The sequence below is a fragment of the Tupaia chinensis genome, unplaced genomic scaffold (assembly GCF_000334495.1).
Source record: "Tupaia chinensis unplaced genomic scaffold, TupChi_1.0 Scaffold000023_1, whole genome shotgun sequence".
NCBI lineage: Eukaryota > Metazoa > Chordata > Mammalia > Scandentia > Tupaiidae > Tupaia > Tupaia belangeri.
Genome location: NW_006159453.1, coordinates 1,699,671 through 1,723,844, shown reverse-complemented (window position 1 = coordinate 1,723,844; position 24,174 = coordinate 1,699,671). Strand labels below are relative to the sequence as shown.

Here is a 24,174-nt window from a genome sequence, read left to right as displayed (position 1 = left end):
TATATAACCTGAATACTCCTATGTTCGGGGCTTCACTCTTAGCCATGTCTTGTATGACTGGGAGTGGAGTCCTAGCGCGCTAGCAATAAAGCCTCTTGTATTTTACATCAAGAACCGACTTTTGTGGTTGATTGGGGTCGCCGTTTCCGTAACACTCCGGTAAAAACCTTTCACCTACATAACTAAAAGGCTGTTGTGAGGATCAATACATGTGAGGGGATGGCAGAAAGTTCATGAAAAACAGAATTAAAGTACAAGTTTATTTTAGTGCAAGAACATTTTGAAATCCATGCATGATATTTTTTCATAATATGGATTTTCCATGAATATTTTGAAGTGCTTTTGTATAGAGCAGGTAGAGCAATGTCTACTGCTTAATAAGCATTCCAATGTTAGCATTCAAATGACACCCCTCTTTCCTACAGGAGTAACTGAGAATCATTCAGTTATATTTTGAAAGTTAAGGTATCTCATTTGGGACATTATTTGTAAAAATAGCGACTCCTTGGGCAATTTTATTATACAAAGTCCACATATTTTCCCAGCAACAATTTTTTTTTCTACCTTGTGAGGCAAGACTATTGAGTTTTCTTCTTTTAGAGGAAGTAAAAAAAAAAAAGCTTTTAAATGATACTTCAGCTACTTTCGTGGCCAAAATATTCGAAATTCTAGTGGGCATCACCCTGTTCAGTGAAAGGCTCTGCCCTTCCCGGTCATAAATTTTACAACTTTATGTGCAAAACTGTGTAATATAATCTGATCTTTCTCAGCTAAAACCCAGGGGCTGATTTATGAGCCATTTCCTGTGTAAAAAGAGGGTGGGACCTTTTAGACGCTGTAAATATCCTTTGTATAGGACTCAGGATTTTTCTGATTCGGGAGTTTACAAAGTGCTTCTCACCTCGAACCCCCGATTTGCCTTTCCCCCACTTTTTTCCTGAGCACCGAGAACCAGGAAGGTGAGGGAGTGGGGCTCCCCACTGGAAAGGTCTCATGAACCATTCTTGGGCATGCCAGAAGACGAAGCATCCAACGCTGTACGCATTGATTTGAACTCCGGCCTTAATAAACCGTTTATTCTTATGATTAGCTAACTCCAACCGGAAGGCAAAGATAAAGAACGGGGACGACAGGCCGAGGACCCGCTGGCCCCGCGGGGGCTGTCCGCGCCCGGGGCAGTGAGGGGCGGGCTGCCGGCAGCAGAGGTAAACAGAGATAGCACGCCTGCGCACACCCGCCCGGGTCACGTGCCGCCTCGGTGCAGGGCTCAGAGCGTCCCCCCGGACCCAGTCCGCTCGCTCTGAGGGGCCGTCTGCAAACACGGGACAGGCGTCTACCTTTCCCCCCAGGGGGCGGAGCGGGATCCGAGCGGAGCTCTGGGGCGGGAACGCCCCTTTTTCGATCCGGGGCCGGGCCAGGGAGGCCGGGTAGTGGGCCTGCGGGCGCAGCCGGGCGGCTGTGGGCTATGGCCCGCTGTGGAGAGCGCGGCGCAGCCCCTGGAAGCCTTCTGGGGTCCCCTGGAGTTTGCAGTAAGGGGTTACCAAAGAAGGGGCCGTGTGAGCGGCGCCGGCTGAAGGCGGTGGTGTCGGAGCAGCTCAGCCAGGACCTGCTCAGGTAGGAGGAGGCGGGAGCTCTGGCTGCTGCAGCTCCTAAATCGCCCACCTCCGCCCGCGACGCTGTGCCTTCCTGCTGCCGGGTTCCCAACCCTCCCACGTCGTCCTCGCCTCGGGCCACGGGTCATTCACTAGTCTCCCGCTACACCGAAAGCGGCTCTGCTCGCCCTCAATAACCAATCCGGAGCACCTCGGACACCACGTACCGGGTTGAAAGGGAAACGAGGATGACATTCGTAGTTGTGGGCAGAACCAGTTTATGTCAAGAGTCTTACACGGGCTGGTTTAGGTGCTTGAAAGACGAAGCGCTGAGGTCGGGTGGATCCAGATCCTGACACTTACCCTTTTTATTTTTTATTATTTTTTTATAAGCTTAGGATAGAATTAGGAAAATGAGTATTTTAGAAGAAAGGCACATTACTGGAACCTTGGAGGTCTCATCCTTTCACACAAACTTATGTAGAAATACTCCCTGCTTGCGATCTCCCCTCTCCACCTGGAACACTCTGTAGCTCCCAGCAACTTCCAGCTCTGGTGAAGACCCAATGAAAGGTCGTCCTGAGACATCACCTTCGTCAGCCTCATGGTTATCCCTCTCAGGCTATTGGGAACCCAGCTAGTTATTTCAGTTTATGAAGAAAAAAAGCTGAGACCAGCAGTTAGCGTAATGGCTATGTCGCTGGACTCCCACGTAGTCGACCGAGGTTCACATCCCGAACCCGGTGGCTTAAAACTCACGCCAGGCGCTTGTGCGTGCGTGCCCAAGATCCCGAGAGGAGAATGGAGGAGAAGGGATTGCGTGTGACCATCCCCTCTGGTGGGGTAATTTCTCGCTTTCTGTCTCTCTGTCTCTCTCTGTCTGTCTGGCAAGTGCACGCACCCTATAGCAAAAAAAAAAAAAGAAAGAAAGAAAGAAAGAAAGCTTAGAACTATGACCTGGTTAATTTCCATTTCCATTTTCAGCAAAACATTGATTCTGGAAGTTTAATGAGGATCTCAGCCTAGTTCGGAGTCTGTTGGTCAGGGGTGGGGCCCAAGAATGTGCATTTCTAGCAAGGTTCCAGATGGTGCTCATGCCACCAAAAGGTTCTACCTTGAGAATCCCTGAACTGCACAATAAGCATAATTAGTAATGAGTGCTTCCTCTCAGAAGTACCCACTCTTCAGTAGCTATAAACTCAGTTCGTCCATGTAAAAAGTTCCCTTTCATTTGGGCCTTTCTACTGGGGATACTACTTTGTCTCCACCAGTAAGGGACTGATGGAAAAAGGAAGGCTGAGATTGTTTTGTTTCCTGGGTGAATCTCTAAGGGTGAGATAGATGCTTCCTTTCTTCAGTAGCTTTGTTTCTTCTGACTGTTATGTGAACCTTGTTATGAGGAATTTAAGGAGGGTAATGCATTAGATTAATATGAAGAATATGAGGTTAAAAGTGTAGTTGGTACTAAGGATAGGATCCTGAACTCCAAGTTCTTATTAAAATAAAAGTAGGTGTTGTAGAATTTTTTTTTTATTAAAGCAAAATAACATCATATAGTCACCTAGCCACCTTAAATGCTCTGCTCAATTAATCTTCTTCAAATAGCAATACTACCAATTTATTCTGCAAAAATTAATGAGGTAACGGGCACCGACTGAATGCCTAGCTCTGTACTAGGTTCTGAGGAATCAGTGACTAATAAGACATCACTTTGGTGTTTGTGCTTACACTTTAATGAGAGAGATAATAGCCAGACAAAGTGGTAATGGTGGTAGTGGAGGGGCTGAGTTGGGAAAGACTTTAACAGGTTACATTTGAGAAAGCTCTGGGGAATTGATTATGGATTGAATTGAAACCAGGTACATAGTGCAGTGGTTAAGGGGGGCCAAAACCTACCTCACTGACCACGGTTCAGATCCTGGCTCTGGTGGTTTGAAAAACAAAAAACATGCCAGGTACATGTGTATGTCTGTCCCAAATCTTGATGGGATGGAGGATAAGGGATTGTGGCATGACCATGCCCTACTGGGTGTGTGCTTCCTCTTTCTCTGTCTTGTGAGTACATATGCCTTTGGTAACACAAAAAAAAAAAATTGGAAAGGGAGAGATAGAGTATATGTAAAGAAGAAGGAATGACTTTTATAAAAGTATAGAGATTCGAAAGAGATTGGCTTATTTTTGGAGAATGAGTTGTATTATTAATAGAGTCTTCTAGATAGCAAAGAACAGAAACACTCCTAGGTTACCTGATGTAACAAGATGATATGAAGAACTAAGGAAAATTAGGAAATAGTTTTAGCAGTCAAAAAGCCAGATTCGATACAGAAAACGGACATTATTCAGAGCAATTGTCAAAAAAAAAAAAAAGTAGTCTATAATTGCTGTTTGCTGAGCAATGGACTTACCTGTAATATTTTATTTCTTTCTTTTATGAATCCTGTGAGGTCAGTTTTGTTACACTTCCCACTTAACAGATGAGTAAATTGAGTACTGAAGAAGTGATGGATCTGAATAAATCAGAACCTTGACAGTCTTGGCTCCAAAGACAGTAAAGTAACTTGTGCAAGGTCACATGACCAGACTATGAGACAGAATATGAATCTAAGCAGTTTGTCTCTTCGACAATAGCTGTGCAAACTGACCTTTCAGCAACTATGTACTTTAATCTCTGCTCCTCTCTCTATCCATTTCTTTTTCTTACTCTACCATGGATTTGTTTTGGAATCCTCTTAGAGTCCCATCAGTCAGTTCCTGTTTACTAGAGAACATCTCTTAGTTACCACATTGACCAGTGGCTAGCTTTGGCTTAGTTTATGGTCTATTTAGATGTCTTAGAGGAATGTGGTGCAAACCAGGGCCATAATTAAACAATAAATGCATTTGATAGCTTTATTTGGAAGGATATTACGGGTGTGGTAGACAATCAAAATGACAATAGATGAGAATGAATGGATAGGCTAATACTGACTCACAGAGGCCTTTTTCTCCATTGAAATGTTTGGAATGTATTCTGAAGGCGGTGGAGAGCCACTAGTGTTGTGTGTGTTTTTTTGTTGTTGTTTGTTTGTTTTTAGAGTTTATTTTACTGTAGGGCACATGCTCTCGCCAGAGGGACAGAATGTGAGAAATCACCCCTGGGGGATGGCCATGCTGCAATTCCTTCTCCATTCTCCTCTTGGGATTTTTGAGCACACACCCACGACCACCTGGCATGAGTATTAAGCCACTGGGTCCAGGATTCAAACTGCAGTAGACTATGTGGGAATCCAACAACATAACCATTATCCCATCTGCTGATCCTGCCACTGGTGTTTTTGAAATATGGGATTCATTTATGCCACTTAATGATATTTTTAAGGTTTTGCCATAGAACACATGTACTCACCAGAGAGAGAGAGAGACAGATAGTGAAAGAGAAAATGAGAAATCACCCTCCCAAGAGGATGGCCACACCGCAATCCCTTTTGTTCCACTCCTCCTGGGAATTTGGGCACACACGCACATGCATCTGGCATGATTTTTCAAGACACTGATTCTAAAACTCAGACTGTGGTCATCGATGTGGGAGTCCAGTACTTTAACCACAGTGCCACCAACTGACCACTATAATTCTTCTTTTTAGTTAATTATTATTATATTGCATTAGGCCATGTGCACTCTCCAGAGACAGAGAAAGTGAAAGCGCACTCTCCTAGGGGTATAGCCATGCCACAGTCCTTTCTCCGTCATTCTCCTCTTGGGATTTTGGACACGCATGCACACACACCCATGAGTCTAGGACTCAACCATGCAGTCAGGCATGTGGGATCTAGCCACCTTAACCACCTGACCTAGGTCATACTTCTTGATAGTGATAATAAACAAGTATATTGCTGGTTAATATTTTTACTATGCTATATTTTTTATTGTTATTTTAGGATGTACTCCTTCTACAGACAGGAAAAAAATATTACTGTAAAAGTGCGTTGTTACCCAGGCAACACCCTCATACATCTTGTGCTTACCAAGTCTCTTCCTTGCATTAGTTTCTCTTGTTATTGATTTCATCTCATGTTCTTCTGTTCATCTTGGCCTTTTTAGTACAACAAAATACGATCTTAACCTGTGTAGGCCTAGGCTAATGTGTGTTTTTGTGTTTGTGTCTTGGTTTTTAACAAAAAAAGTTTAAAAAGTGCAAAAAAAGTAAGAATAGAAAAAAGCTTATAGAATAAGAATATAAACAAAGAAAATATTTTTGTGTAGCTATACAATATGTTTGTGTTTTAAACTGTTATAATAAAAGTCAGTAATTTTAAAGAGCTTAAAAGTATATAAAGCAAAAGGTTACAGTAAGCTAAGGTTAATTTAAAACAATCTTTAAAAAATTTTACCAGTGAATATTTGCACTAACCAAAGAGAGACAAAGACAGAGAGAGAGGAAGTGAGAAATCAGGCCCCATTGGGGAATGGTCATGCTGTAATCCTTCTCCTCCATTTCTCCATCCTTTTGGGATTTGGGGCATGTATGCACACATGCCTGGCATATTCTTCAACCCACTGTGTCCAGGACTTGAATTGCCCAGTCAGCCTTGTGGGATCCAGCCACCCTAACCACCAAGCTATGGGCTAGCCCCCCAAAAATTTAAACATAAATTTAGCATAGCCTCTGTGCACAGTGTTTGTAAAGTCTACAGTAGCGTACAGTCATATCCTAGGCCTTCGCATTCACTCCCCACTCATTCACTGACTCATTCAGACAACTTTAAAAAAATAATTACTTAATGTATTTTAACATTATAATTATTTAATTTGACCAGAGAGAGACATAAAAAGAGAGTGTATGTGTGAATGCAAGCCTCCAGGTCCAGGACTTGAACCACAGTCAGCCATGTGGGAGTTCAGTGCCTCAACCATCACACCACCAGCCTGTCCCAAGACAACTTCTAGCCCTATAAACTGCATTTTAAAATCTTTTATACTGTATTTTACTGTATACTTTTCTATGTTTAGATACACAATATTTAGCAGTGTGTTACAGTTGCCTACAGTATCTGACATGCTGTACCGGTTGTAGCCTACATACGTAGTAGGCTATGCCATCTAGGTTTGTGTAGGTACATCCTATTGCATTCACACAGTGACACAAATCACCTAACAGTGCACTTCTCAAAATGTACCTCTGTTGTAGGTGATGCGTGACCCTGTTTGGATTTTGAGTTTAAGGAAAGAGAAATTAGAAACGAGTAGTCAAAGATTACATAAAGGCAGTGGAAACAGAACAAATGATAACTTAGTGACTAATTACATGTTGGGGACAGGGAAAAAGAAGAATGGAAGATGGCTCCAAATCTTAGGACATTTGAAAGGAATATGTAGGGTCGGCCCCATAGCATAGTGGTTAAGCACTGTGCATTGTGGGCTGGATCACACATAGCCTACTGAGGTTGGAATCCTGGCCTGATAGCTTGAAAAACACACGGTGCGTGTGTGTGCGGACCCAAAATCCTGCTGGGATAGAGGAAAAAGGATTGCAGTGTGACCACAACCCACAAAGGTTGTTTTCTCTCTCTGTCTGGTGAGTGCATGCTCCCTCTAGCAGTTTAAAAAGAGAGAGAGAGAGAGAGAGAGAGGTGTCTTATGAGTGTTCAGGAAGCTATGTCAGGAAGACATTTCGAAACATGTAGTTGAGGAGGATGGTAGGACTAGCAGATACAGATTAAAGTTTGGTGGCATCACCACTTAATATCCAAGGCAGACATGTGAAAGAACCTGGGTCATTGCGTTCCCTTGACCCTCCACATCCATTCATCAAAGATTGCTAACTTTATTGCCTAAATATATTTTAATTCTATTCTCTTCTCTAGCACTGCTGATGTTTTCCTGCCTCAAGCCCTTTTCACCATCCATCTGTGCTGTGAATCTCCTCTTCATTCTCATTTTGCTCTAACTTCTCTGTACAACTAACAGGTGATAGTTTGAAAAATAAATTTGCCCATCTTTCAAACCGTGTGATAACTCTGCTTCAGTAGTAAGATGCAGTTAAGCTCTTGGCCTGTTACTCATCTTTAATCATGCAACTTCATCTGCTACTTCTCAAGCCCTTAATTCTATGTGCTGACCAGTTTATAGTTCTCCATTCACACGTACTTTTTCTTTTTCTTTTTTTTATTTTGAGAGGTTTTCGCTATACGACGCGTGCTCTCGCCAGACAGAGAGAGACATAGAGACAGAAAGCGAGAAATCACCCCCTAGGGGGGATGGTCACGCCACAATCCCTTCTCCTCCATTCTCCTCTTGGGATCTTGGGCACCCACGCACACATGCCCGGCGTGAGTTCTAAGCCACCGGGTCTGGGACATGAACCACGGTTGACTACGTGGGAGTCCAGCGACATAGCCATTACGCTAACTGCTGGTTCCCCACATGTACTTTTGTTCCTTTGTTTACAAGGAACGTGGAGCCAGGAACACCCTCTTATTTTGCCTTGCCTCAGTAATCCACTCTTATTCAATCTTTAAACTTTCATTTTGCCATCATGTCCTCTGTGAGGTCTTCTCTTACGTCAGTCTTTGAAAGCAGGTTACTCGTTGGTGCTGTTAAATGTATCACACTTCATTTTCAGGCCTGGTTTCCCCACTGTAAACGTTTTTTTAAAAATTTTATTTATTTTATTCATGATAGAGATTACACACCTGGGAGAGAGAAGGAGGGTCAGAGAGACAGAAGCACCCCAACAAAGTCTCATTATGCTGCAGCGCCCTTTCCCCTGCCTCCAGCTCACCAGGATTTGGGGCATGTGTACATGTGTCTAATGTGTTTCTGGTCCACCAGGCCAGAGATCCATACCCCTGGTAGACCATGTTGCCTCTAGCACCGCAGTTCAGTGCACCATCAAGTTGGGTCATACACTATAGACTTCTTGAAGGCAGGTGTTATGTTTAACTCATCTTTTTGTTCTTAGTATTTGGTAAATAATATGTGCTCAATAAATGTTTAATGATAACTGGGGTTTTTTAAACAGTCTAAAATGCTTTTATTATTTTATTTCTTATTTGTGATACAGTGGTACGCACAAGCATAAGAGTGAGAGCATCTAAGTTGAGTATCCTCCTCAGGATCTGGTCACATTGTAACCCCCCTTCCTTCAGCCCTCCAGCTCCTCAAATCTTGGACACTCATGTGTGTGCTTGGCATGTTTCAGGCTGACCAGGGTTATTTGAACCGTGGTCTTCATGTGGGATCTGGCTTCTCTTGAACAGTGCTTTAGCACTGTACAAAAAGATGAGTTAAACACCGTACCGTGGTAAAGCACTGTTCAAGAGAAGCCAGATCCCACATGATGAATGTCCCACTGTCCTAAAATACTTTAGTTTGTTTATGTTGTTTGAATGATCTCCCCTCCAAAACTCATGTTGACATTTAGTTACCACTGCAACAGAATTAGGAGATGAGACCCTTAAGAGATGATTAAGCAGGGCCAGCTGGTGGCTTAGTGGTTGGGGCATCTGGATTCCACGTGGCCAACTTCACAATTTGAGTTCTGGTCCTGGCAGCTTGAAAAGCACGCTGGGAGTGTGTGTGTGCATGTGTTATGTCCAACATCTCAAAGGGAGGATGGTGGAGAAAGAATTGTGGCATGGCCTTGCCCACTAGGCGGTGCTTTCTTACTTTCTCTCTCTCTCTCTGTCTCTCTGTCTCTCTGATGAGTGCACATACTCTATCACACAAATTTTTAAAAAAAGGAAAAAAGGTGATTAGGCCACTTACATGGTGGGATTGGTGCCATTATAAAAGGGCAGGTTTGGCTGCTGCTTCTTATTTATTTATTTGGTGAGATTTTTTTCCTATGTTGTGCGTGTGCTTGCCAGAGACACATAGAAAGACAGAAAACAAGAAATCACTCTCGAAGAGGATGGCACGCCACCCTTCTCCATTGTCCTCTAGGGATCTTGGGCACACACACACATGTACTTGGCATAAGTTTTAAACTGCTGGGTCCAGGATTTGAGCCATGGTTGACTACATGGGAGTCCAGCAACGTAACTATTATGCCATCTGCTGATCCCAAAGTTTGACCTCTTCTTCTTGTCTCGTTCTCTCTCCTTCCACTATGTGATGAAAAGGCCCTTGCCAGACGCTGGGTACCTTGATTTTGGTCTGCCCTGCCTCAGAGCACAGCCAATAAGTTTCTGTCATTATAAATTACTCAGTCTGCGATATTTTGTTATAGCTGCCCAAAATGGACTAAAACAGATAATACCGTAGTTGACAAAGAAATGAAATGGAAAATAGCTGGGCCTTGACATCATCGAGTCTTTGTTCCAATCTGTCCTTCCTCCGACTTTACTGTTAGATGAGCCAATAGCCATCCCCCTTAATGTTTAAGCCAATCTGAGTCAGATTTTGTTACTATTAACATATATGAGGGGAGGGCAGGTGGCGCGGTGGTTAAGGCAGCTGGACTCTCACATGGCTGACCACAGTTCGAGTCCTGGACCTGACAACTTGCTTTCTCACTTTCCTTCTTTCTCTGCCTGTCTTTCTCTGGTCAACTCTAAAAAAATAAAATTAAAATAATGACAATGAATAAAATAAAATTAAAATAATTCTTAAAAAACATATTATATTTGTAATTGATAAAGTGGATTAATAAAATAAAAACCACTATATTTTCACATTGAAAATTTTTCAGGCACACACACACACACACACACACCTTTGTTCCATTTGATAAATACACATGAGCATCTCTTATGAACACGTCAGATTGCCTAGTGATGGTTGTATGGTTACCAGCAGCAATGCTTTCTTATTCCCTTAGGGAGGAGTAGGGTATAGGAAGAGAGTGTGGGGGAGGAAGAAACAAATCAGTGTTTGCACAGTTTGAGTCTTGTCAGTTTTAGGGACCAACATGTTTTTCATAACTTTAAAAATTACTTATGAAAACAATTTATTGATGAAAATATTGACCAAAGTAAGATTGAGCATCTATATGCTCATTGTGTTAAAGGTTCTGAAAGCTTTAGTGGTCTGAAGCATTTATTTTGTTTAAGGTTGAATAGGATTATTGAACCAGTAGATACTGAATTCTTCCTATATACTGAAGATGCAGTTTTTGCCTTTGGATAGTTCATTGTCTAGTAGGGAGAAAGACACATAAAAATAATAATGATGCGGTGACAGAAGTGTTGTCATAGAGGTATGTACCAAGTGTGATGGCTTTGGAAGAAGAAGCCATTAACTTTGTCTTCGGGGAGTGTGAATGTCATTGGCCACTTTCCAAGCTTTTGCTGTGATGGATATCCTTCTAACACATACCTCTCAGAGTGTACTGGTGTGATTGCCAATTATATATGGCAACAGAAGTCTTCTGAGAATACACACCTTGCTGATGATATTACTAGAGAGATATGAAGTGTTATTTAGTATTTAGAGAGCAAAAATATGTAGTTACCACAGAGACAAAAGATTATGTTTATGACAGTTTCTATTATAATGTAGATTTCTGTTCTTCCATCACTTTATATGTACATGAAATCAGTGGGTTTTGCCCTAAGTGTATCTGTACATTAGTGAAGGAATTTGAATGAGTTTACCCCTTGAGTCCATCATTTTAATAACAGGTTAGAGCATGATTAATTCTGTTTGTTGTTGGGGTAAAAGGGCTGAAATGCCACATTCTTGACAGCCAAGCCTGCATTTCAGACTTGGTAATTAACATTAGTCAGAACAAAGAGTACCAGTTTCTAATCTGCATTGTCTATTGTCATGTCTCATTTTTTGGTATTATTGATTGTTTACTTTTTTGCTTCAGTTTCGGTAAGACATTTTTTAATTGGTTATTTTCATTAGTCAATAGCCATGTTAACTTTGTGTTCTGTGTTTCAAAATAAATCTTAAAAAAGTGTATTTTAAAGGAAAATCAACATAAGTAGGAGAAAAAAAAATTAGGAAGATTAATAAGGAAAGACATTTTGAAAAAATATTTATTAGTGAAATTACCCAGTTTTCAAATAAATGTTAGAAAAGTTAGGTTTGAAAGCAGTATTTTTAATTTATTTATTTTAAGAGAGATTTTTGCTATGGGACACATTCACTTGCTAGAAAGACAGAAAGAGACAGAGAAAGACAGAAAGCAAGAAATGACCCCGAAACAGAGACAGTGAGAGGGAAAGTGAGAAATCCCTACCCAGGGCATGGCCATGCAGCAATCCGTTCTCCTCCACTCTCCTCTTGGAATCTTGGGTTCACATGCACACACACCTGGTATATTAAGTCGCCAGGTCTGGGCCTTGAACTGTGGTCAACTACGTGGGAGTCCAGTGATGGAACCATAATGCCATCTGCTGGTCCCTCGACATCAGTATTAAACAGTGCTCTTTGAGAACTGATTCACTGTTATTGTTTTGTTTTGTTTCATTTTAAAGTTTTTGCCATAGGGAGCATGTGGTTCACCAGAGAGACAGGGATGGTGAGAGGGAGTGAGAAATTACTGCCCAGGAGGGATACAGCCACTCCACAATCCTTTCTCTGTTCTCCCAGGATCTCGGGCATTCACATATACCCACCCAGCATGTTTCAAGTCATTAGTCTGGATTCAAACTGCAGTCAGCCATGTGGGAGTCCAGCGACATAACCACTACACCATCTGCTGCCTCTGTAACTCAGTTTATTTATTTTCTTTTTCCTTAAGAGGTTTTTGCCTGAAGGCACATGCACTTGGGGGTAGGGGGGAAAGGAAGGAGACCAAAACAGAGATAGTGAGAGGGAAAGTGAGAAATCCCTACCGAGGGGATGGCCATGCTGCAATCCCTTCTCCATTCTCCCCCTGGGATCTTGGGCACTCGTTCACACGTGCTGGGCATGATTTTTAAGCCACTGGGTTGGAGACTGAAACCATGTAGGCCATGTGGGAGCCCAGCAAAGTATGCCATCTGCTGGCCTGCAACTCGCTGTTTTTTAAATTTATTTTTTTACTTGCTAGAGTGTACGTGTGCTCGCCATAGAGAGACAAAGAGAGAGAGAGAGAAAACACTCCTGGGAATCCTTTCTCTTCTATTTCTCCCTCCTTTCAGGATTTTTGTATTATTAATTAATTTTATTATTATTATTTTTTATTTTTTAATTTGTTATAGGGTATATGCACTCACCAGAGAGAGAGAGAGAGACAGAGAAAGTGAGATAGCATGTCATCAGGTCCGGGACTCAAACTATGGTCAGCCATGTGGGAATCCATGTAGGAGTCCAGCACCTTGACCACCATGCCACCTACTGGCCCAAGAACCAATTCATTTTATGTTGCCTCTACAATTTATGGGTTATCTTTTAAATTTGTTTCCTAAAAAACAAGTATATTACATATTTCTTAGCCTCACTAATTAAATTGTGATTTCTTTTTATTCTTTATAGGCTTCTAAAGGAAGAATTCCATACAGATGTTACATTCTCTATAGGTTGTACTTTATTCAAAGCGCACAGAGCAGTCCTTTTAGCAAGGGTTCCTGACTTCTGTTTTCATACTATTGGACAGACTTCAAACAATTTATCAAACCAGGAGCCTGTTGCTGTGGAAAATGTTGACACTTCAGACTTTAGAACATTTTTACAGTAAGTGCTTTCTTTATCATTTTTCCTCACATATTTAAGTCTAATATGTAGCTGTTTATTTTTAAACATGGGTATCTGGTTTTATTTCATGTTTTCCTATGTTTTATAACCATATAACAATAAATTCCAAATTGCTTTAGTAATTAATATTAGCACAAACTGATTATTAATATTAGAGGCTTAGTGTTGATAAAGGCTAAGCACTCATTTAAGAATGATCCTTAGAGGGTCCAGCAAGTGGTATGGTAGTTGGGGCACTGGATTCCCACATGATCAATAGCAATTTGGGGCCCAGACCTGGCGACTTGCTTTTTCTCTCTCTGTTTCTCCCTCTCTTTTTTACTTCCAGAGGGCATGAGCACTTGCCAGAGAAAGAGAGGAAGAGAAAGAGAATTAAAAAAAAAAAAAATGAGGCATGGTCACACCACAATTCCTTCTCTTCCATTTCTTCATCCTGTTCGGATTTTCTCCTCCATTTCTGCATCCTGTTGCCATTTGGCACACTTTTCCAAACTACCAAGGCCTTGACTCAAACTGTGGTCAGCCATGGGAGATCCATTTCCCTTAACCAGTGTGCTATAGGGCCAGCCCAGGTCTCTTTATCTTTAAGATTATTGATCCCATTCATGAGGGTAGAGCCCTTATCATCTGATCATCACCCAAATCCCTCTCTTCTTAATACCATCATATTGGGGATTATTTCAATAAAAGAATTTTGGGGGAAACACAAACATTCAGACCATAGCAACTTATGTGCAGTTTTAATTTTTGAGAGTGGAACATTAATTGAACTTGAACATTTTAGTCATTTGAGGGGATTCTTGTGTTTGGTGAACTTAGAAATTGTCATCAGTTAATAATGGAAGACTCTAGCTTTAATTAATCCTTTTTGTAATTCTCCCCCCACCCCCCCCTCGGAAAGAGGGAGACAGAAAGACAGAAAGTGAGAAATCACTGCCCGGGGGGATGGCCACACCATAATCCCTCTATGCCATTCTCCTCTCAGGATCCTGGGCGCGCACACACACACTCACACACACAGACACACACACACACCTGGTATGAGTTTAAGCCACTGGGTCTGGGACTCAAACCATGGTCAACTATGTTAGAGTCTAGTGATGTAACCATTGCACCATCTGGTTCTATGTTTTGTAATTCTTTTTATTGTAACATAATGTTTTAGTGTGTGTGTGTGTATACATATAAATATATATGTATATATATATTTCTTTAGAGAAATTTTTGCTATAGGGTGATGCGCTCACCTTAGAGACAAGAGACAGAGAGTAAGTGAGAAATCATCCCCCCTCCCAGGGGTGGGGGATGGCCTCACTGCAATCCCTTCTCTGTTTTCCTCTTGGGATTTTGGGCATGCATGCATGAGTCGCAAGCCCCTAGGTCTGGGATTCGAAATGCATTCGGCCCTGTGCAAATCCAGAGATGTAACCATTACACCATCTGCTGGTCCCAATATTTTACTGTATATCTCTACCCCATTTTGTTTGTCTGTTCATCAGTTGTTAGCCATTTAATTTGTTTCTGCTTTTTGGATGTTATGAATAATGCTGCTGTGAACATTCATGCACAGGGTTGTATGTAAACCTGTTTTTGTTTCTCTTGGTTATATATCTAGGAGTGGAATTGCAGGGTCGTATTATTCATAACTCTGTGTTTAACCTTTTGAGAAACAGCAGACTTTTTCAAAATGGCTGTATAATTTTATATTCCTACTCACAATGTTTGAATGTTTCAGTTTCTCCTCATCCTCAGGACACTTGTTAATATCTTTTCTCTTTTATTTTATCTATCTAAGTAGTTGCAAATTGGTATATCTCATTGTGGTTTTCATTTGTATCCTTGGTAGCCAATGGGGTAGAACATATTTTCATATGTTTATTCATCATTTTTATATCTTCTTTAGAGAACTATATATTCACATCCTTTGCCTATTTTTTAATTGGATTATTTGTATTTGTATTATTGCATTTTAAGAGTTTCGTTTATATTCTACAGTATTAGACTATCATATTCAGAAACATCATTTACAGAACTTTTGTCCCATTCTGTGGTTTGTCTTTTCATGTTCTTAACGGTATCCGCCACAAAAGTTATAAATTTTGATGCAACCCAGTTTATTTTTAATTTTTATTTTAAATTATTTATATTTTTATTTTTTTTAGAGGTTTTTGCTATAGGGCGCGTGTGCTCGCCAGACAGTGAGACAGAGAGACAGAAAGCGAGAAGTCACCCCCTAGGGGGGATGGCCACACTACAGTCCCTTCTCCTCCATTCTCCTCTTGGGATCTTGGGCACGGACGCACACGTGCCCAGTGTGAGTTTTAAGCCACTGGGTCCAGGACACAAACCACGGACGACTACATGGGAGTGCAGCAACATAGCCATTACGCTAACTGCTGGTCCCTATTTTTAAATGATATTTTAACTTGCCAGTGGGCATGTACACTTGCCAGAGAGAAAGAAAGAGAGGGAAAGCAGTAAAGCACCTCTCCATGGGCATGGTCATGCCACAATCCCTTCTCCATCCCTCCCTCCTTTTGGGATTTTGGGCATGCACACACACACACACACATGCCCAATGTGTTTTTCAAGCTGCTGGGTGAGAGATTTGAACTGCATAGTTGGCCATGTGGGATCCAGCTGCCTTAACCACCAGTCCACAGATTGGCCCTATGTTTAAATTTTGCTTGTAATTAATTTTTAAAAATTTGTTTATTTTGGGGGGAGGGGCACTGAATAGGGTCCCCGCACTGTGATTGACCCACCCCCTAGTCACACACCCAGTATGCTCATTTTCAGGGAAGTCCTGGACTATAAACCCATTCTCATGTGTGTCCAGGTGTGCTACCATTGCACTACCACCTGACCCTAGCCCAGTTTATCTCATTTTTTCTTGTTGCTTTTGCTTTTGGCGTTAAAGCAAAGAAACCATTGCTTCATCCAGAGTCATGAAGATTTATTCCTATTGGGTTGTCGGAAAAGTCATGATGCATTTTTGCGTAGAAAGAAAAATGTGTTATGACTTTTCTGATGATCCAATATTTTCTAAGAACTTCATACTTTTAGCTGTTACATTTAGTTTTATGATCCATTTTGAGTTCTTTTTTGTGTATGTTACAAGAAAAGGATCCAGTTTCATTCTTTAGTTACATGGATATCTGTTTGTCCCAGCCCCAGTTTTTTAAAAGACTGTTTCTTCCTCATTAAATCATCTGGACACTCTTGTTGAAAATTAGTTGGCCATCATTATGGACTGCATTTTCTCCCCCTAACTTCATAAATGAAAGCTTTAACCCTCAGTGTGATGTTAGTTGGAGATGGGGGCTTTGGAAGGTAATTAGGTTTAAAGGAGTTCATAAGGATTAGTGCCTTTATAAGAAGAGACTCCAGAGAGCTTGCACTCTGTCTTTCTCACTCCTTCTCAACCATGTGCGGATACAAGTAAGATGCTAATGTCTGAAAGCTAAGAAGGAGGCCCTCACTAGAACCCAGTCCTTGCTGATACCCTGATCTTAAGACTTTTAACCTCCAAACTGTGAGGAATAAATTTTTGTTTTTTAAGCCTATGGTATTTTGTTATAGCAGCCCATGCTGACTGATACAGTCATTAATGTGAGGGTTTATTTTTGGTGTCTTGATTCCATTATATTGGTCTCTATGTCTGTCCTTATGTTAGTACTAATTATCAACTTTGACATTTAGAGAAATCAAAGTATTTTTATGTCCTGGGTCTTAGGTGTATTTTAGATGCCAGTGTTTTAGTTATTTGCTGACATACTTTTTCCCTATAATCAAAATCACCTTGACTAATTTAGTGGAGAAAATTGTCTCTGGATAATTAAATTTTAAGTATATCGTGTGATTTGGCTTATTATTCTTTGTATTATGCTCTAACAATTGCTTGAGTGATCTGTTTTTCTTTATTATTTCAGAATTTCTTATATGACAGCTACTATAACATAAGTAGAAATTGCCTAACCTTGGGTACCCCTGATTGTTAGACTAGTATGATAAACTGTAATTTAAACAGATACTTTAAGTACAATTCAGAAAATCATTGTCATTTTCCAGTATAGGTCACAGGATTATCTTTTATCCCAAATGTCAATTTAAAAATGTGTACTTTTTCCCAAGTAGTTGATCTAGTAGATTCACTTTAAGAGCAGGCTTTATAGTTAAGACATGTTTACCACTTCTAAATGTATGAACTTGTACTTATCACCTACCGTTAGTTTCCTCACCTGAAAAATGGATATAATCTTGATACCTACCATATAGTGTTGTGAGGGTTAAATGAGATGGTTATAAAGCATTTACTTAGCACAGTGGCTGACATATAGAAAGCACTGAATAAATTTTAGTAAATATAATTGATAGTCATAAGTACTATGATATTGCTGTTAAGTACACATGTAAAAGAAAATCCTTGGGTAGGTCAAATTTTTATACATTAGGTAAAAAGAAATTATATCGGTGTTAACCTTATTCATTATCATTGAAAGTGAAGAGAAAAAAATTGAATGGAAGACAGTGTGGAGAGTGGAGGAAGCCTTGGACTTGGCACTAAGACACCAGGATCTACCTTCTTCTGGCTTTGTATTATCTTCTTTTAGGATTTCTTTTAGCCTCCGTTTTCTCATTTAGAATAAGGAAGTTGAAGTAGCTGGCTTTGCTTCCTAGCACTTCACAGTGCTCTATTTTAAGCACTTAATCACATTCTGTTTTGTATTAGGTTAAGTCATGTATGTGTCTGTGCTTATTATATAAGCTCCTTGAGATTAGATTGTGTCTTGTTGATGTGTACATACTCTATGGTATCTCTTGGGGGGGTCTTGCGCATAGAAAGTGCTTGTGATATAACCCCTCCCTTTTTTTTTTAGCAGATTGTGTTCAATCTGTCCATTTTACAGTGGACCATAAAGAACAGATTATAATGAAAAATATTGAGATTGAAATTTCCTTTTGTAAAAATTCTTTTTTTTAAAGAATTATTTTATTTAACTTTATTTATTTACTTATTTTAATTTGACCATAGAGGGACAGAGTGAGAAGGCGCAAGAGTTAGAGCAAGAGAGAGAGAATGTGAGAAAGCAAGCCACCAGGTCCAGTACTTGAGCCACAGTCAGCCACGCGGGAGTCCAGTGCCCTCAATCACCACACCACCTGCCAGCCCTTCTTTTCGTAAAAATTCTAATAAAATGTATTTTTGAAGTTTTATTGTATGAAATTTAGTCCTTATAAGTCTCCTCAATTCACATCCTGCCTCTTTAAGTAACCAGTAAAGATTCTGAGATCTTCTTTTATGTAGTGCTTATTGTAGAGTCCTTTGGTGTGCACGTGAGTGTCTTTGAAAAGTTGTTTTATATGCAGTGATTTCGTGGGGCCCAAATGATTGTCAGTGGAAAGTAGGACTTGCTTTATGACCACATGATTGAAATTCAACTCAGGATTATAAAAGCCTTTGATTTTCTAAGATTTATCCTCTTATTGTGAAAGCATATGTGCATGGAAGAGGGAAAGAAAAGAGGGAGGACCTTTGAATTTTCAGTTTAACATCAGTATCTGGAAGGTACTAGGACAGGGTGTCAATCAGATGAACATGTAAAACAGCACAGCACTAAGTATTTCGTTTCCCCTGCAAACTTTTTCTGGTGCTGGCTATTTTCTCTTTCACATCCTTTATACAACCATGGCTGGAAATGGGTGGGATAGGTATCTTCGTTGTTGTATTAATTATATTTTCTTATTTTCTGTTTCTTGATGCTCTGGTATTTAGGGTCCCATTGACCGGGGAGAGACCACCCCTGTCAGAGTTAGCACACTCCAAAAGATCGTACATACCTTGCCTATAATCTCACCTTTAATATGCAGACCATCCAACCCTGAGTTCATGCACCTACCTGTACACCCATCTTCTCTGTCTCACTTTTTTACCTCCTGTCTTTCTGGCTTAATTCCCTTAGGACTCCAATCTAGTAATTCTTTTTTTTGGAGAGGTTTTTGCTATAGGGCGTGTGCACTTGCCAGAAAGACATAGAGAGACAGAGAGACAGAAAGCGAGAAATCACCCCCCGGGGGGGATGGCCACGCCGCAATCCCTTCTCCTCCATTCTCCTCCTGGGATCTTGGGCACACACGCACACTTGCCCGGCGTGAGTTTAAGCCACTGGGTCCGGGACGCGAACCGCGGTCGACTACATGGGAGTCCAGCAACATAGCCATTATGCTAACTACTGGTCCCCAGCCTAGTAATTCTTTAACTTCACCAGGACCTGCAATTAATCTTACCACATTTTTATTGTCTTGTTCTCTTATGCCCTCATTTTCCCCCCTTACTCAGTTTAAATTCCTTTTGCTGTCGTTGTATCACTCCTTTTGTATATAACCTCAGCCACATAGTCCCCTTGAGTTGGTTTTTGTTTTTGCATGTAATATTGTAAATCTCATACAGTATTTACCCCTTATCTGCGGGGGGTATGTTTAAGGATCCCTGGATGCTTGAAGTCATGGGTAGTACTGAACCCTATGTTTATAGTCTAACTTACAGTGATTCAACTTTGAATTTTCTTTTTTATTTGCCAGAGGGTGAGTACACTCATCAGAGAGCCTAAAGTAGGACTAGGAAGAGGGAAAAAGCACCCTCCAATGGGGCATGGTCAAGCTGCCATCCCTTGTCTCCCATTTTTCTATCTTCCTGGCATTTGGGGCATACACACACACCCACCTAGTGTGATTTTCAAACTGAAGAGACTGGGACTCAGACTGCTCTGTTGGCCATATGGGATCAAGCTCCTTAACTACTAGGCCATGAGATCAGCCCTCAACTTAGAATTTTTTTTTTTTTAGAGGTTTTTGCTATAGGGCGCGTGCGCGCGCCAGACAGACAGACAGAGACTGAGAGACAGAAAGCGAGAAATCACCCCACAGGGGGGATGGCCACGCCGCAATCCCCTCTCCTCCATTCTCCTCTTGGGATCTTAGGCACGCACGCACACGCGCCTGGCGTGATGTGTTGTTTTTTTTTTGGGGGGGGGGGAGATTTTCACTATAGGGCGTGTGCACTCACCAGACAGACAGAGAGAGTCAGAGAGACAGAAAGCGAAAAATCACCCCCCAGGGGGGATGGTCACGCCGCAATCCCTTCTCCTTCATTCTCCTCTCGGGATCTTGGGCACATACGCACACGCGCCCGGCGTGAGTTTTAAACCACCAGGTCCGGGACACGAACTGTGGGCTCCCACCTGGTAGTCCAGCAACATAGCCATTACGCTAACTGCTGGTCCCTCAACTTAGAATTTTTTGATGTTGAAAGCAATTGACCTCTGTATAAACTACACTCTGAATACTCATACAACTATTTTGTTTTCCACTTTTAGTATGCTATTCAAGAAATAATACGAGGTAATCAACACTTTATTATAAATTAGACTTTGTGTTACTTGATTTTGCCCAGCTGTAGGCTAATATAAGTACTCTGAGCATGCTTAACATATGCTGTGCTAAGCTATGACATTTGGTAGATGAAGAGAATTAAATGCATTTTTGACTTAGGATATTTTCAACTTCCTTTTTTTTTAAAGACTTTTTTTCTATAAGATGCATGCATTCACCAAGAGACATAGAGAGACAGAGACAGAAAATGAGAAATCATTCTGCCAGGCAGAATGGCCACACTACAATCCCTTCTCTTCCATTCTCCTCTCAAGATTTTGGGCATGCAGGGAACCAGCAGTTAGCGTAATGGCTATGTCGCTGGACTCCCACGTAGTTGACTGCGGTTCACGTCCCGGACCTGGTGGCTTAAAACTCACGCCGGGCGCCTGTGCTTGCGTGCCCAAGATCCCGAGAGGAGAATGGAAGAGAAGGGATTGCGGCGTGACCATCCCCTCTGGGGGGGTGATTTCTCGCTTTCTGTCTCTATGTCTCTCTCTGTCTGTCTAGCGAGCGCAGGTGCCCTATAGCAAAAACCGCTCCAAAAAAAAAAAGATTTTGGGCATGCACACGCACATGCCTGGCATGAGTTTCAGGCCACCAGATCTGGGATACAAAGCATGGTTTGCCATGTGGGAGTCCAGCAATGTAACCATTAAGCCATCTGCTGGGCCCCCCAACTTTCAGTGGGTTTATTGAGACTCCATCATAAGTCAAGGAGCATTTATACTGTTTTTTTCCTATACATACATACCTGTGACAAAGTTTGATTTGCAAATGAGACATAGTAAGAGATGAATAATAATTAGTAGTAAAATAAAATATAACAATATATCATATAAAAATTAAGTGAATGTGGTACCTCTTTCGAAATATCTAAATGCATAGACAGTCCTTGACTTACCATAGTTTAACCTAGGATTTTTTGATTTTTGACTTTATGATGAGTTTGTCAGGATGCAATTGCGTTGTAAATCAAGGGGCATCGGAACTTATTTTAGGACCACTGCTGACCATAGTTAACTAAAGCTGACAAGTGAAATAAGGGGGAACTGTTGAGTCCAGCTTTTTACTACTCCACTCTTACATCCCGATAGCTAAATGTGGCTGGGAAAAAAACACAAAACCATGCTAATCAGTCTTGCTTTAAATGTATGACTATGAATCTCAAGTAGGCAGTTAGTGCTGACTGTCAGTCATACTGCATATAATCAACTGTATTTCCCTTTAATTTCCCCACTTCTCATCTTCATTCTTACTTTTGATGACCTTGCTTTCCATTTGACTGAGAAATTCAGTGCAATTAAAAGAAAACTTTACAAACTTTTCCCACATCTATTCACCTACTTGCATCTGTACCCATATGCTTTATCTTCCTTCCTGTTACTATTGATAAACTATCAGTGCTTCTAAAATCAATCTTGTCTATCAGATCTCATCTTATTCCTTTTTACCTATTCAGGAATGTTGCCCAGCAATTTTCACTTTTCTTCCTTTGGATCACTACCTAAAACAACCAGATCATTTTTTGAACCCACATTTCCTTCAGGTAGTACTTTAATGCTTTGCTCCATTTCACGTAAAAATGCTTCAAGAATTACCTATCACACTGTCCTCAATTCCTTTCCTCTAGTCACTCTTTTTTTCTAATAGATATAATTCATATATCATAAAGTTTACCTTCTTAATTTAAATTTTTGTTTTAATAAAATTATAGAACTTGCTTTTTGTAGTGGAGAACTTTACATTCTTTTGTCTGTTGTTTCTTCCCTTTGCCCCTCCCATCCACTCTCTACCACCCACTCTCTACCATTCACTCCCTTCCCTTACAGTCTCTAGTATCACACATTCTCTTTACTCGCATATCTTTAGATCTTTTCATTTCTGCCGTAGAATGCAGACATTCAGTATATATTGGGTGGGGATATACAGTGTGTATCTTTCTTTTTTTATTTTATTATTTTTTATTTTTTAATTAATTAATTTACATTTATTCACTGAGCATTGTCACAGCATACAAAATGTTATTTCCCATCCAGAAGATGCTGCATAGTAGCTTAATCATACATGTTATCGTCTATAATTTTCCATTTCTAGTTATATATATATAATTTTTTTTTCCTCCTTATTTCTCACTCTCTGCCATTTCCAACACTCCTCCCACACTATCTCAGGTGTCCGTAGTTGTTTTCCATTCCTTTTTTCCCCTACATTTTATTGATTCACAAAATTTCTTAAATAATCTAACTACTTTCAATAGCAAGCTCTGCTGATATATACATATCTATGAATACATGTCTGACTTAAGGCACGAATCTCTGAGTAGAATGAATATACTATAAGGTAGCCTAGCTGATGCTATACAGTTTATTATGGTCATTAATTATGTATTTTGTACTAAATTTTTCAATTTCAAGAAAAGCAGATTTATCTTTAATAAATCAAAGAAATGCTAAGAAACTTTGCTTAAAACTTAAAGCCAGGAAACAGGTTAGGATTCTGTTCAAATAGTAGGTACATGAACCTATCGGCTGCTCAAGACAAGACAAAAATCCTTAATATCAGAAAACAAAGCCTAGAAAAAAAATCAACAATGTTTTAGTCCAAAGTCATCAAATTCTATTTCACCAGTTCAGTCTCATGTACTTTATCTTTTGTTGTGATTCAATTTTCCCAGTTAAATTCTGGGATATAATATTCAACTCCAGATTTGTCCCCATGATTAAGTTGGCCATTTTCTTAGTTTTTGAACTCTTCTTTCTGTGTGACTGTATTTAATTTTCCTGGTATAGCACTCCCTGCAGAATTTCTTGGAGATCTAGCCTGGTGTTAGTAAATTCTTTCAGATTTTGTTATCTGAGAATGTTTTTGTCTTTTCTTCCCATATGAAGGATCTTTCAAAGTCTAGCTAACTTTGCTTAATATTAAGTCCCTTATATTCCGCTCTGAATCCAACTATAGGGTCTCATTGTTTCTTGATTTGAGTAGTATCCAAGAATGTATAAATGTTAGTTTCTCAACCCAGTCATCAGTTTTTGGACACTTAAATTGATTCCATGTCTTAGCAATTGTGAATAATGCTTCAATAAACAAGGATGTACAAATATCTTTCTGATGAAGTGTTTTTCTATCCTCTGGGTAAATACCAAGGAGTGGGATTGCTGGATCAGTTCATTTTATTGTTCAATTTGAGGATCCTTCATATTGTTTTCCATAGAGGTTGTACTAATTTACATTCCCACCACAACCTCACCAGCACTGGTCATTATTTATTGATTGATCGTAGCCATTCTTACTGGAGTTAAATGATATCTCATTTTGGTTTTAATTTGCATTTCCTTTCTGACAAGAGATGAAAGATTTAAGTCTAAAACTATAAAACTACTGGTAGAACAATTAGGGGAAACTCTTAAAGACATTGATTTGAGTAGGCAGTTTTTTTGTTTGTTTGTTTTGTTTTGTTTTTGAGTGGTTTTTGCTATAGGGTGCGTGCACTCACCAGAAAGACAGAGAGACAGAGAAACAGAAAGCCGAACATCAACCA

General features: G+C 40.4%; 1 protein-coding gene across 3 annotated transcripts in view; it reads left to right on the top strand.

Moving 5' to 3' along the window:
* Positions 1–1,374: 1,374 nt before the first annotated feature.
* BTBD8 (BTB domain containing 8) overlaps positions 1,375–24,174 on the top strand; it is a 110,270-nt gene continuing 87,470 nt past the window's right edge. Inside the window, exons 1-2 of one of the 3 annotated variants that reach the window (XM_027770478.1) lie at positions 1,375–1,614; positions 12,981–13,178. In XM_027770478.1, the coding sequence (XP_027626279.1) occupies positions 1,466–1,614; positions 12,981–13,178 (347 nt within the window). In that variant the 5' untranslated portion in view covers positions 1,375–1,465. The remainder of the gene's footprint in view (positions 1,615–12,980; positions 13,179–24,174) is intronic. The other 2 variants (XM_027770471.1, XM_006140153.3) reach the window with 2 other exon arrangements.